The sequence below is a fragment of the Maylandia zebra genome, linkage group LG22 (assembly GCF_041146795.1).
Source record: "Maylandia zebra isolate NMK-2024a linkage group LG22, Mzebra_GT3a, whole genome shotgun sequence".
NCBI lineage: Eukaryota > Metazoa > Chordata > Actinopteri > Cichliformes > Cichlidae > Maylandia > Maylandia zebra.
The window spans coordinates 22478398-22494555 of NC_135187.1; the positions used below are offsets into that span (position 1 = coordinate 22478398).

General features: G+C 41.6%; 1 protein-coding gene across 1 annotated transcript in view; it reads right to left on the bottom strand.

The window, feature by feature from the left end:
- Positions 1–7288: 7288 nt before the first annotated feature.
- The window catches only part of hibadha (3-hydroxyisobutyrate dehydrogenase a), a 22843-nt gene continuing 13973 nt past the window's right edge, over positions 7289–16158 (bottom strand). The window contains exons 6-8 of the mRNA XM_012918209.2: positions 13948–14024; positions 9002–9158; positions 7289–8625 (exon numbers count right to left, since the gene is read on the bottom strand). Coding sequence (XP_012773663.1) covers positions 8467–8625; positions 9002–9158; positions 13948–14024 — 393 coding nt within the window. The 3' untranslated portion in view covers positions 7289–8466. The remainder of the gene's footprint in view (positions 8626–9001; positions 9159–13947; positions 14025–16158) is intronic.

Sequence of the window (16158 nt, forward strand, 5' to 3'; positions counted from 1 at the left end):
CAGATGTAGAAATTATTTTAGAACAGATGAGGTTGGCTGTTGATGGTGGACATTGAGGTAAAGATACGTTCCAATTGGCCGTGTTCCCCCTGACAGTAAGAGAGCCTTTTCTATTCTAATAAAGCTTGTCCTCGCTATATTTACCTGCTTAGCACAGTCCAGTGCTCTGGGGCCACTGTGACCTGCCTGCACGAGTGTGTCCGCGCCTTGGAGGGAGACATAATGGTGACTTAGCACCTGGATGTGTCAACGCTATGTAGATTCAGCGATGTTGATGCAGCATCTGAATTGGCAGTGAATGCAAATTTATTTGTGGCCCTACCTTGCGTGGAGATGGAGAACGAGGGTTCAGCGAACATTTGAGCAAGCGCACAACATGAGCAAGCGAAAGAACGAGGGAGAAGATTCAGCTGTGTGGGTGAGAGTGGTGGATTAGAGATGACAGGCAAGACTGAGGAATCCCATCATTCCACATCCAGGAAGCACTCCATTCAGTCACTGACATGGCCCTCTGGGGTGGGAATAGGAGGGTGCTAGTTACACTCTGTCAGGGGGTCTTATGACCTGATGGATGTGGTGCTACGGGACTCAGAGAACACCCTGAATATTGCCTCTCTCACACACACACTGTTATCAAGAACTCATAAGCTCACATACCGCAGCGCGGCAGAATGCACACATGCACTTGCTTTTTGCATCTAATTTCTTGTTGTCCCCTCACTTTTCTGCAGTTTTCTTTTGCTTTCTCATTTTAGAGCTGCACAAGATGAGATGATGAGCATAGATGAGCACCGATACTCCCAGGATCCCGTATGACAGCGCTGAACAGCCTACCACAACTATCATTGAACTGAAAAGCCCCTAAGTTGCATCTTCTTTTATTAGAATGACATAATAACTATCCATCAACTCAGCCAGCCAACCGTATCTCTCCCTCCTGACGGGCACAGCCAATCGGCTACCTCAATATTTGAGAGCTAATTTGTCACAGTCAGCAGCGTCCCTCCCATTTCTTCGTCTCCCTGAAGTGAGTGTTATTGTCATCCCAAATCTCTAAGGATGGTTTTATCATTCCTACTTTGCGCAGCACTGGGACTTATGAGACACGCAGAAATATTTTCAGGCATCTTTTAACCATACAAACCACACGGCAAGTTTTTTTTTTTTCATAAGCATTTAATTTTGCTCCTCCTTTCTCTCTGTATTCCTCACACACATACAGACAGTAGATGGCTGTGCTCGTGTGTATGTGTGGACTGTTTCCCTCCACTCTGCTCTAAACGAACCAATTATGGGTGTTTATGTAGCTTTAATGCGTGTAAGTGTCAGGAGAGAAACATTGCACCGCTCACCACCTAATCAATGAGGCCTTGCATGCTACACCACTACTTGTTTTCTCTCCTCTTCCTCGTCCCTTATCACATCAGTCCTTCCTCTATCCCCCCACCCCCCCCTTCTCTGCCTCTCTCTCTCTCTCTCATTCTTTCTCCATTCAATTAGCAAGAGATGAGAATGAGGTTTCTGGCCAATTGGCCATGAAGAGAGCTTTAAACGGAGCAAGATGAGGCCATCAGAAAGTTGCTATGCTCAGGACAATAAGTGTAAATCTTACAAGACTGGTTATGGTATATTTAGAGTATGTTCCAAACACTTTTGGCCAGCATTTCAGGTCCTGCAGCTGTTGCCAATTTATGCCTGAGTCCCAGTGCAAATGTTTTGTTGTGTTGCATTTTGTGTTTCATTGATTTGGGAGTACACTGCATAAATACAAGCTCCACACAGATTTTAACTAAAGACATTGTCATGGTGGGATCACACCAACCAGTGAGTTCCCAGTGTACATCCACCTTCAAAAATATAGCTACTTCATAAGTTAAAAACAACAACAACAAAAAGTGTTACAGTGGATATAAAGTGGGGTTCCATCATACCTAGGTTCATACTCAGCAGTCATTTTGACCTCAGCTACACACATGTAAAGTTTATTGCCTATTTTGCATCGCTGCACTGCAGTGACATTGACAAAATCAGATTAGCATACTGCTATAAACTGTGATTGTCTGTAGTGCCACACATGACCAGAACTAGAAATTATTGAGGGCCAGAATTTTTTTCTCTTATTATTATTTAAGGTGTTGCACCTGGACCCCAGTGACCAGTAAAAAAGGCTGGACCCTATCCCAGCTACCATAGGGTATGAGGCAGTGTAAACCCTGGACAGGTTGCCAATCTGTTACAGGGTGAGCACAGAGAGAAAGACAACCATTCACACTCTCACTCACATCTATTGGCAATTTGGAATCGCCATTTAACCTAACCCTGCTGGTTACCAATGTTGCTTTTCTGTGTGGCCTTTGCATGTTCTTCCCGTGTTTGGGTGGGTTCTCTCCGGGTACTCTGGCATTGTCCCGCAGTCTAACCACATGCAGTCAGTGGGGTTAGTGGGAAATAAAACAAAAGAAAAAAATTACAGATCTATTCCTTCAAATTTAAATAGCACAAAGAAAAACGTTACTTACTCATGGCTCCTAAACAGTTATTATTTTTTATGAATTATGCATCAAACTAACCCCTAAAACACAACCCAGTCAGGGGCACTTCAGGCCATAACTTCATATAATTCCTGTAGTCTTTTCAAAATAAAGGCCATCTAGGGTTACACACACTGATCCTGCCGATTTCTACAGACGGAGAAGCATGATTCATCACTCCAGAGAACACGTCTCTACTGTTCTAGAGCCCTGTGGAGCCATGCTTTACATCACTGTATCTGATGCGTTGCAGTGCGCTTGGTGATGTAAGGATTGGATGCAGCTGCTCAGCCATGGAAACCCATTCCATGAAGTTCTCTGTGCACTGCTCTTGAGCTAATCTGAAGGCCACATGAAGTCTGGAGGTCTGTAGTGATTGACTCTGCAAAAAGTTGAAAACCTCTGAGAGCTATGCACCTCAGCATCTGCTCAGGGATTTTATGTGGATTACTACTTCATTGCTGAGTTGTTGTTATTCCCAATTCCTTCCACTTTGTTATAATACGACTAACAGTTGCCTGAGGAATATTTAGTGGCTCACAGTTTTATTCCAAAGGTTGAGGCCAGGACTTTGTGCAGGCCAGTCAAGTTCTTCCACACCAAACTCACTCATCCGTGTCTTTATGAACCTTGCACTAACAGCTGACTGTGGAATACTTAGTATTGATGAAACTGAAAATGGAAATCAGAAAGTTTTTATTGCACAGCTTGATGAACTACACTGTGCATGTCTGGTGTGAATGTGCTGTCTGTTTAACGGTCCATGGTTCATTTTTTAAAGTTAATAAATTTGGTGGGATTCCATATTTTCTTAGTCTTTCAGACCCTTATTACCCTTATTTTCCCTCTCTGATTGCTAAGTCTGGATAAGAGTGCCTTTACACCACTCTCAGCAACTCTTATCCAATAACGAGTCTGAAGCAGCACTTCTGGATCAGGTGTTGTTGGTACTTTCTCCCCTAGTTGGTGGCAGAGATGAATGGAGCTCGGTGGGAGCTGCACCCCCCCTGGGTTTTGGGGGCCCACCGTGGTGGGTCCGACGGGACTGGCAGGGCCAGAGCCCTTTTACCGACACTAGTGATTATTTACCGGGCCCGGGCCTCTGTGGGAACCGGCGTGATGGATTCTGACGGGGTTGATGATCACTCTTCCAATGAGAGTAATTAATATAATGAAGAGCTACTGAGCATGTGCAGTAGGATGTGATGAATAGCGCGTGTATGTTGTCGTTATTCACAGGTGACAGAGGGTGTGTGGGAGGTAATGTGAGAAAGGAAGTATACAGTGTAAGAGGAGGAAAAGGTAGAAAAAGAAAGCCAGGTATGTTTGGCTTTATGAATCTATATGAGTATGAATCTATCATGCTAAAGAAAGCCAGGGGTGTTGTTAAAAAATTTGGGGAAACTGATTAGATTAATTAGAAGATATGAACTGCAATGGCAGAAGCAGTGGGAGGGAACAGTAGAGAACAAGTTCACAAGGTAAGCAGGGCCATATTTTAAATGGCCTGCTTGCCTTTAGGTATTTACTCACGTTGCTGCGATCCAACCTTTTAACCAGGTAGTGGGTCCATGTTTCACTCCAAGCCATTACACCCCCATAAATATTCTAATGAGGACTTCACAGTTATAATTAGTTGTTGTTATGCGCCTTGCTGTCGACAAGACATGTAATGTGCTGACCCGCTGTCTGAAATGGAATTATCTTCACTAATGAACCTAAACGGAGTCAGTGACTCAAAATGGGGGAATGATGTCTACAAAACAGGAAGAAGACGTGTGGGTGTCGAGTTGATGTGCAGACGCTGTGGGTGTGGATATGAACCAGGGCTAAATGGCCTGAATATTATTGGTGGGTTCATGTAAAAGATATCAAGACCACATTACTACGCAGCGAGACAGTGGCTAGCTTGTTACACACCACTGGGCGAGCTGTAATACCTGCTAGATTTCAGCCACTAATTTAGCCGCATGCCACTTAACGTGCGTTTGATATGAATCACGGGGTGCTTAGCCTCGCCCCTCCTTCCCTGCCCCATGACCCCACCACTCTTACTTCCTTAAAGAGCAAGTCGTTAAACAGCAGAGAGGATCCACCCGCCGTTATAATGGGGAAATAATGAACGCTGTTGCCTCAGGTATTTATCACAGCCGCAACTCTCAGTGCCGAGGCTGTTTTAATCTCCAAATGGCAGAGGGGGGGGGGGGGGGGGGGGGGGGGGGATTAACCAGGTGGGAAATTAACCAGAAGCAGATACTAGAGTGATAGAGCGAGGCAAAAATTAATTATCTGTGTATAATATGCACAACTTTAATTTCTAAATTAGTTTAGCTCAGGTTGATTTAGGTTTCCTTGTAGAATAACCCCTCCAAAATAAATCACTTTGGTGTTGTAAGACTGACATATTTGTACAGTCAAAACCTATGCATCAAACGCTGAACTCTTGCTGACACTTTAGTGTTGTATGCTGGTGTTGAGACAGTCTGTGTGGTGTGTCTAGTGTCCCACCACTGGCTGCCCAGCCGAGAGGGTGAGGCCCTCCGGCTCAGACCGGCTGGCTCGAGACTTGGTCGGTCCCTCAGTCGTTCGCGTCCCCTTCAGACGTCAGCACAGGCCGGTCTCACCACGGCTCCTTTACTGCCTGCTTTCATGTGTCCTTTAATGAGGAAACCGCCGGCTCAGCAGCCTGCTATAAAACACAGGCGAATTAAAACACCCAAATATGAATCAGCTAAGCTGCCTAATTCAGCAGGCCAAGCCAGAGGCGTAGCTCTGCTTAAGGGAGACCTCAGGAAGACCAGATCCTATTGTCTGCAGAGGCCAAGGTGCAAAATCCTGATGGAGAAAAGACCCTGAAAAATAGAAGAGAAAACAAGGGATTCTTAACCTAAAGCTCTGAGCACCTCAACTCTATTACAATCAGATGAAGTTAATCTTCAAAGCACGCAGCCGAAGCAAGTGCATAACTTCCCAAGGAACAATAACAGAGTGAGTCACAAGCCCACAACACAACTCCTGCCACCAACGGCTCGCCACAGTCTGCTAGAGCTGCGGCTGCCACTTAGACAACAGCAGCTCCATAAAACGTCGAAGAAACATCAACCCTAAAAAAAAGAGAGGGAGAAATAAAACAAAACCACACTTGTTTTTTTCCTCCCATTTCATTGTAATGATGGAAATAAGGGCATCATTCTGAGATTAGTGCTGCTATTTCTCCCCGGCTGGCTATAAGCGTTATACGAGTGCCTGTTGAAGAGATTTTGAAGGAATAATGCAACAACAACCCACTGAGGAGAAGGATGACAGGATCATATGCTGATTTTCCAACATTAAGAGGTATAAAACTAGTGAAACAGGATCTAAGACATGAAACCAGAAGGTTGATGATACGGTTTTTTTCTGTTACATAATCTTTGTTCCTTTTTTTTTTTTTTTTTTAAATGAATGCAAGTGTGCGCTAGAAGGCTTTAGGATGTATACAACATATGACCTCCAAGAAGAGACCCCATTTACAGGTTGAGAGAAAAAACAAGTCCGAGTTAACCCTTTCCTTGAAACACTGACAGGCTGTGTATGATGTCATAAGGAATACTAGCATAAATAAGAAGACCTGAGCCAACAAGTTGAGCCAACTCACACCACACCCATCTTCAAACTCTCTCATTTTCATGTCAACATCATACCTGCATACCTGTGATATAGTGTGCTGACGGACATGTAGACACTTTCTAAAGTACTCAAAACTGCCACTGTGGTAGTTCCTGCTACAGTACAGCGCCAAATCACTTGCCTCAAGGCAAGGTAGACCCTACAATAATACATAGAGAGAAAAACCCAACAATCATATGACCCCCTATGAGCAAGCACTTTGGCGACAATGGGAAGGAAAATCTCCCTTTTAACAGGAAGAAACCTCCGGCAGAACCAGGCTCAGGGCCATCTGCCACGACTGGTTGGGGTAAGAGAAGGAAAAGAGAGACAGAGATTAATAACAGGTACAATTCAATGCAGAGAGGTCTATGAACACATAGTGAGTTAGAAAGGTGACTGGAAAGGAAAAACTCATTGCATCATGGGAATCCCCCGGCAGCCTACATCTATTGCAGCATAACTAAGGGAGGATTCAGGGTCACCTGGTCCAGCCCTAACTATACTTTAGCAAAAAGGAAAATTTTAGGCCTAATCTTAAAAGTAGAGATAGTGTCTGTCTCCTGAATTCAAACTGGAAGCTGGTTCCATAGAAGAGGGGCCTGAAAACTGAAGGCTCTGCTTCCCATTCTACTTTTAAATACTCTAGGAACAACAAGTAAGCCTGCAGTGTGAGAGCGAAGTGCTCTAATTGGGTGATATGGTACTACAAGGTCATTAAAATAAGATGGGGCCTGAGAATTAGAGTCAAGAGTTAGCCCTGGCTGCTCCAGACTGGAGCAGATATTGAGTTTCAAGCTGGTCTTCAGCTTTGAGTGCTTTAGTAGAGCAGAAAACCCCAATATAAGAACTAACATGGTAAATGGACTAGCGTTAGTGGGACAGTCAAGAATTTTAAGAGTATCTCTGGTTATCAGGTAATATTACATCTGAGCTTCTTTCTTAGTGTAAAAATGCTATATTCAATAAAATAATAACAGGAATGCCTATTTTCATAGTTTGTGCATGTCAGTCATCTCAAAATGAAGCTAGCCATTTGAGCTTTGATCTAGTTTAATAAAACAAAAATAAAAATAAAAATGATGTTACAAGAAAATACAAACACTGAATACATGGAACAGCTTTTATTTTAGGCTACAGTGTGACTGGATCTGTTTCACAGTGCAAAGACAAACTGTAGACTTATAATGAATTTTACTACAAAAAAATGGCAGTCCATTCAGATTCCTCTTCAGTGCTACACAACAATATGAATTATGCACAGAGCAGGATGAATCATTCCTCTCTGACTTTACACAGATTGTCATACACGCATAGAGGGAGAGAGAGGAGAAATATGGACTGAAGAAGGTGCTTGACAGAACATTTTGCAGTGATTAGAAAACGTTTTAACAGCACTGGTCAAAAAAATAATACTTCATTGGCTCAATAAGCAGATAGAGAAAAGCAGTAACATTAAAGAGATTCTGTGACTGTATCAAAACAGCCCAGCACATCGCACTGCGATGCACATGGTGCAAAAATAACCAGATATTTATCTCACAGAATAGTAGAGCAAAACTGGTCGATAAAGTGAGGAAATACTTGAATGGTGTACCACAGAAGATTTACTGCAACTTTAGTGAACTCATGAGGTAAAAAAAAAATGAATTAAATGCAGTACTGAATAATGAAAGGAGAAATAAAATGTCAAAAAAACAAAAAAGTAACAAACTCAGTAAACTTTGAACAAAAAAGAGTGGCTTATTTTTGTAACCTTAAACGTAGTGCTGGTATGTGGGTATTGTAAGTATGAAGTAACCTCTTCATGCTCTTCAATTAAATTTCAATTATTATGTGAATCTATACCATTTTTTTTTACCTTTATAGTTTAATATAAACAGGCTGAGGTAACTTGGGTAATAGGGTAACAGTCAAACAGCACAAATCCCCACAAAACAAAACCAAAAAGAACATAATCATGCTTTTACATTAATTCAGTTATTACTTATTACCCTGAAAACCACATATACTTTTCACTGTTACATGTAAGCCTAATCGGAGTCAGTTTTATGATTTCCTTCATATAGACAGAGGAGGATAAAGTGAAAATATGATTTAGCTAATGTAATGAGGGGACATGGGTCGAAATGGTATGAAAACTGGGTAGCAGGTCTGTGCTCGACTGCAAGGCCTTAGCATCTCCTGAGCATACTGGGATAAGGGGCACAGGGGTGTGTGCAGCTCTGGTGTGTGTTTATGTGTGTTTGTGTATTGTAACAGCAGAGTCAGTGTGCTCCCCTTGCATTCATTGTCCGTCCTCCTCACGCAGAAACTGGAACACGGATGAGAAATCCTTATTAGCGTAGCCGCGAGAGCACATGACTCGGTAGATCTGGTGAGCGAGGGAACCCAGAGGGACAGGTGTCTTGGTGTTGGTGGCAGTGTTTTGCGCCAAACCAAGATCCTTTAAGCACAGACATGAGAAGAGAGGGACAAGCAGTCAGAAAAAGTGACAGGTGCAAACAGATCCTATGAACAGCTCAAGAAAACCGGTTTTCAGAAACATCTTTATTTTAGTGTGTAGGATATGAAGAAATGTCTGCCTCATTAGATGATGAGCACATACTGGATTTAAAAAAAATATTCTTGACAATTCTCTTCCTGTTAAAAGGGGGATTCTTCGTCCCCACTGTACCCAAAAACCCAAGAATTCTCTATACAGATTCTTGGATTTCAGAACACTTTCATTATCAGTTTATGTATTGATGAGATGAACTGATTATTAAACACATCAGACATTAAGAATCACAAATAATACAACCAGAACACAAGCTTAGTACCTTTGCCATTAGTGTGGTTCCAAAGCCGCCCTGGTAGTTGTTGGCAGAGGGAACTCCCTCCATTACTCCAGGGACAGGGTTGTACGTGTCGCTGGACCAGCAACGACCTGAGGACATATTTAGGATTTTTGCCAACAGCTTGGGATCCAAACCCAGTCTGCAAAAAGAAGAAAATAGAGTTAAATAAGTTCTGTCTTTGACACATGTGAAATAGTTTTATTTGTCTGAAGGTGTACAACACTAAATTACATTGCAACTAAATTACAGTTTTAACAATTCTAGCTGTTAATAATAATTAAAAAATTTTTTGCATATACTATTATATATTGTACATATATTTATTAGTTTCAGATTTAGCCATTCGTATATATTTTGCCTGTTTACATTATTGTATTTTGCACAACTCTGTTGCTTGTGAAGCTCGCACACAAGAATTTCACTCGCATGTGCTGTACCAATGTACCTGCACATGTGATGTGACAATAAAAGTGATTTGATTTGATTTAATAGCCCAAATAACACCAAATATGGTGGTTTTAAAGAAACCTAAAATATCATACTACTATTACAACATGTTTCAGACAAAAAAAAGTCAGAAAATTACTTTACTTTCAAACTTTTAGCATCTTAGAATGACATGGAGAGGAAAACTTTAAAAAATGGTAGGCACAAACAAGGAAAGAGGAGTTATGCAAAATATAGGGAGGAAATGGGACAGAGTTGGGTTGAAGAGGACCAGTGGGACATAAGAAATGTGGCAAAAGGTGGGTGTGGGGGTGCCTGGTGATTGTAGTGACCCCCAATGAACCTTATGCCTCACTGTGACCATTCCTCAGTGTTAATGGCTGAAGGCTTTGTAATGCCGGCTAATGCAGTATTGATGTTTACCACTACATCTATCCTTCATCCCTCTTTCAAGAAAGTGGAGGAGGAGAAGTGGTTAAGCAGCACAGGGGAGCCATAAACCTCGCTGTCACACACAGAGGCACATTCTTAGCTCTGCTGCCCTATTTTGCAGCAACCTACTTTCATATGCAAGAGGACAAACCTCCGGACTATGATAAGAAGTAACCAAAGGCACATGAGACAAAGAAAGAGACTGAGGGTAGACAGACAGAAGCAATGAGTGAAACCGAGCAGGGAGGGTGTAACGACGGCGTCTGTGTCGACCGTTCAACATGCCATATTAATGGTTTTAAGGCCAGTATAAAGCTGACCACATCAAGTCCTGGCTGCCTCAGTTTACTGTTACTTACAGGCCTGTAACTCTATTCTGCTCTCAATATGACTATTAAACTATCATAGGTCTTTAAGGCCAGCACCCTCCCTCCTTCCCTCTCTCCACCTGGCTCTCATTCTGCCATTACTGCTGCAGTTTTATTAGCTGTCTACTAACTAATTAAGAAAAGGAATTGCATTTACACTCTCTCCATGTCTCGCCCTCCCCCTTTCCTCTCCCCTTCATCTCTTATGTGTCCGCTCAGACTCCCTAATTTTTTAACAAACAGTTTTGGAAGTGTGGCATGAGTGGTTCTGCACGCGCTGGGTTTTTTCTTCTTCTTCTTTTTTAATGGTAGTCTAGCTCATGATAGCTTTCTTAGTTTATGTCTGTAAGCATCCCTTGCCATCCTGCTTCCCCTCTACCCTTCCTCCCTCTTCCATGCTGACACCTTCCTGTCTAAGGACTCATGGGGACATATGTTTGACATCGCACAAGCCTCCCCCCCCCACACACACACACACACAAGCAAGCAGCCCCTCCCTGTGTTCTGGGTCAGCAGCTGAAAAGGTTACTGGCTGAGCTACAATAAAGCGCGTCCGAGCGCGCAGATCGTTTGTTATAGCGGCCATAGACGCTGACGGGGAGCTGTTGTCCTCTGTTAACGATAAATCAATGAAGTTCCCCTCTTGCTCCCATCACAGAGACACACACGACAAACTGTTCGCACACACTCATACTCAGCTGCGGTTATTAGCTGACGCAGTGGTGTTGTTCCTCGCCTGCGGTAATTTGCGTGGAGAAGAGGACATGTCACGCTTTAACAAGATTGACATGGATAATCAGACATGAACGGTGTTGCTGTGTAATGCTGGTGCAGATAAAAATAAAATAAAATTAAGAAAAAAAAAAAAACAGTAAGAGAGATGGTGCTGAAGATTCAAACGAGAGGGGAGGGTGTTTATGTCCTGGGAGCTCTAGCAGGTGGAGTTCATTTGCAGCGCTGATATTAACCGTCTCTTTCATTATGATTAGCTTCTCGATCTCATCAGACGCCACAAGAGAGGAAGCCCAGCCTCTTCCCCATTTAATATATCATTAAAGAGCTAACGAGCACATACACACACACACACACACACACACACACACACAAGCACTTACTATTCCATTTATAGAGGCAACAAGCGCGTTTATCACGCGAGTTTAATCTTCATCTGAACATATGCTCACGATTCATCTCAACTATAGAGAGAGGAAGGGAACGATGTGTTTGTGCTCATGTATGTTGTAGTGAACCTATTTCTGTCTCTCTGCTAAAAGGGTCTTGTTATAAACTCTGATTTGCCTGTTGTCCTCCCCATAAAAAGAACAAAGGAGCAAATATGTATGCTCCTACTTGGGCATCGGCAACTGCGTATTTGTACGCATGAATGGGCGCAGACACACAGGTTTGCAAGGTGAACTGTAAAAGTGTCATATGAGCGTCACATGGGCCAGTCGTCTCTACTCTTATCTTCATATGTATCATTAAAATCACTGCTGCTCCTCTCCACTGCTCTATGATACTCTCTGCAGCTTTTCATCCTTCTTTTACTGACTGCTTGGCTGCTTTCAAATATTACAGCAGGCCCCCCCCCCCCCAAAAAAAAGAAAGAAAAAAATGGATTAAAATAATAAAATAAAGAATGTAAAGCAAATATGGATGGGAAGCAAAAGCCAAAAGCAAGGAATTGAAAATACATAGAAAGAAACGGTCTGCATGGGAGAGTGTGTTTGAGTGTGTGAGTGTGTGCGTGTGCTGATAATTGTCATGCGTGGCCATTCCTTGCACTAAGAGAACGTCACGCTCTGCTGGAGACGGCCCAAGCTTCCATCTGAGATCAACAAATTAGCTCCATGAACAGAACTCTCTGTGTGTGTGTGTGTGTGTGTGTGTGTGTGTCTGCCTGCATGTACAGGTAAGGAAACACACACACACACACACACACACACACACACACACACACACACACACACACACACACACACACACACACACACACACACACACACACACACACATTAAAGAAAGGGCAGCTCTATCAGGCCCAAGTCCAACATGATAAAATGTTATTGCCGTTTTCCTGCAAATTGCCTGTGAGTGCTTAGCCTCCTTTGTCTTGAATTGTGTCGGTGTGTGTGTCTGCACACATGCACCAAAGAGAGCGTTCTTTCTGCATAAGAGGCTGGGCCGCAATGCAGCATGGGAGATTTACGGGTGTGGGCTCCCTCTAAACGATGACAGTCTTTGTCAAGCCCTCTAATAAAGCCCCAGAGATTGGCTAGCAAGAAGAGGGGGAAACTGAAACACACACAGACACACACACAGACACACACACACAAAATGGAATCAAGACTGAATATGGGTCAGTCTTGAAAAGATATGAAGATAATTCACAGTCAAAGTGAAGAGATGCGGTAGTTAGTATTCCTATTTTTGTTATAGGAATACATTATAATGATGTGAATTGTGAGAAGTTGTAGTGGTAGAAAACTGCTGCCTTCAGTATATCTGGATGTAAATTTGTGTGTCTGTGTGTGTGTGCTTCAGAGACAGTGTGGCAATGTGTAAATCTGCGTTGCTCCCTTAATGCCTCCATATTTCAGAGGCATAGTGAGGGGATTTATGTTCGACTGCTCATGCCAATTTTCCTCCTCTGTCTCAGCACAGATAAATCAGTCGCACTAACACAGCTGCACTGTGCAAAGAGGAATTCATGGACGCTCATGAACACCCGTGCAGAAAACTCGATGCAAATACCATTTTACACTGTAAAGGCCGTAAAATCGCATTATAGCCAGAGAGTAAACAGAAGAAACAGTCCATTATTGACAAGGAAAATACATAAATAGAACAGAATATAAAATCTGAAGAGTATAAAATCTATAAAAACTGATGTATAAGCTTCCTGTATGCAAGCCGCACTTAAAAATTCTACAGACCAAAACAAAGTATGGGTGCTGTGGTGCATTTTAAGTCCTCACATGATTTCTAGTGCTATAAGATTGCAGTGCAATCCACCGGACTTCACCTCCCATCATCCTCAGCTTCCTGGCCAAAGAAGCTTTGTGTCACGAGGAGGAATCATGAATGATGGGTTTTCTAGGTGGTGTTCAGTAGCAGAGGTGTGGCAGGATTCTGGTGAGAGCTCAATCAGCAAATGTAAATCAGACAATGTGGCTCCACCCCCTCATCCATCTCTCTTTAGCAGAGGCGGCTCTGACTTGGGGCAGGGCTGACCCCTTCACACTCCCATAAACTACACACACACACACACACACACACACACACACACACACACACACACACACACACACACACGTTTCTAAACCTGTATTGTAGTAGTAAATTACAGTTACAGCTACATCGCTGGCGTAGTAATTGACCTTACTGTGACAACTATATCTAACAGCAATAATAGCAGAGTTAATGTGTGGCTAAAAGGTAGTAACCTCAAAATATGTCCTTGTAATTTCACTGTACTTGTTCTTTCGTTTTTGCAAATTCATCAACAACAATAAGGAAATCTGGATCTGGATGTACTAAATCCCTGTACACCTATGTACAGCTGTGTTAGTGCTACCCACAGACAGCTATCTCTACACTAATCATTCCCATGTAAATGAATCCACTGATCATACACTTCCTTATTATTTTATCTTTTAGCAGAGCATTTGCTTACAGTACCTGATACCAAGGTTCATGGTCTCCGCGGTCCCAATCATCCCAATCGCCAGCAGCATATTGTTGCAGATTTTAGCTGCCTATAAGGGTGTGAAAGAAAGATTTTTATAAAGGAATTGTTATGTAAATGATGAAGTCTGCAAAACAAAATATAACACACAACAGTAAATCTCAGATAATCTGACTCTGGAATAGACGAGTGAAACACTTCAATGGCCACTAATGCTTAAATGCTACATTTTTAATGGTCATCTTTGAAGTAATGGGATCATTTCAATTATTTTAAGACTTCTTTTCAAGAAAATGCAACGTATTATATCATTTTAGATGTTTTTTTGGTCAAATCCAATCTGGCATTTCTTTTGTTATGGTTGATAACTAGGATAATAATAATAATGATTTGGTCCTGAAGGATTTTTTTCCCTCTCAACCATGGAAAGGATCCTGCCACAAACCAGCACTATTGTCCTCAGCGGATGTCCAGAGCTTCCTATGCTGCCAAGGTTACTAGCATGTTGTTTTTTCCCCTCAGAATGCATCAAGCTGTTGAGTTTCTCACTTCTATTGTTCTTGCCATCTCTCTGTAGGATTTGCAGTTTAAAGACGGTCTGTTTCACTTGCAATGACAGCTCCTAGATCCAACAACAGCTTCCAAATGGATGCACCACACTTGGAATAATCTCCATACATGTAGCTAATGAAGAAATTCTGAAGTAGCCCACCTCTATCTACAAAACAGTTTTTAAGTGAATTATCCAATTATAAATGAGGCCCAACAATCTGGACTTCTAGCCCAATTTAGCCAATATAGCAAATTACCTTTTAACATGTAAACAAAAAATGTATTTCCATAATAGACTGATTCAGTGTTAATTTGAAGTTTGAGTAGACTTTATTTTGGTGGGTTTCCCAAGCCACAGACTTCATTTCGGTAAAACATGCAAATCCCATTGATATGCATGGGGCTTTGCTTTGGTATTAGGTCAATAAACAATTACTGTCACTTCATAAAGTGTCTCATGACCTGATGATGCTCACCCAGTCATCTTCTTAAGCCCACATTGCTTTGCAGGACTTTTTCTTGACTAATTGTTTGTATAGTGGCTTATTTCGATAACTATATTCATAATCAGAGGCTGCTTAGCATCACCAGGAAGATTTAAAAAAATTGCACTGATTGTGAAAATATGTAGTATAACGAATGTAGAATGTGCAAGTAAAGAAACTTTAGTATGTAGACACTAAACATGAACAACACAGTTGTAAGGTGGCCATTTGGTGCTCAATTGAGCTGTCAAATGAACAAATATATATAATTGTGGGATTTGTATAAAATATTTGTATATGCCATATAGACACAACATCTTAGGAAATGTTTATGCAGAGTTTCATCAGGACTGGTCCACTCATCTAAGATGACATAGGGAATATACATACATTAGATCCTTTGGATAAATCATTATGAAAATAAATTACTGGAGGAATTGTAATAATATGGAAGAAGTCATGTTCTTATAAAACTATTTTATTAATGCTGCAGCATTTATGGGGTCAGATTGACTAAACAGTGGAAATTTGTGTTGAGAAAGGTTCTGGTCAAATTAGGTACAATTGTTTAAGGGCATTTTCCACCCATCAATATGTAAGAAAGAATTACAGCACGGTATTTCAAAATTGCATAGTCCAGCATGTTACAATATTATTACAAAGATTATTTGTAACAATACTGTAAGCAAGATGATGCTACATGCAGCAGAAACAACTGATACTTCTATAATTATAGGAGTTATCATGATTTCTTATGTGTGCATTCTAGCCTACATTTATTCTGTTTATAAAGTTGATAGAAGTTTTGTTGCTGGTGTTTTTGTTTGTTTGTTTGTTTGTTTTGTTTTCCTTTAAAGCAACATCAGAAATCTGGAGTAAACACTGTGTGCTGTCCATGGTCCTGAAATGTGAAACACAATTGGAAATCTGAATCTCGTTAAGTTTTTCAGGTAAGGTTTGTTTGGGATTTATGAAACATGAAATTAATAGTTGATTAAAGTTGTGTTTGACTTCTGAAAAATGAACCAAAGCCAGTGGGTTGCAAAACTTTTTGGAAGAGCTATTATTTAAAGAGTTTTAATTGGAGGTTCTAAACAGTCTCCAATATACTCCGGCAAATATTATATGTACTGATAACTACATATTCTGGCAAAAAGCACAACATGA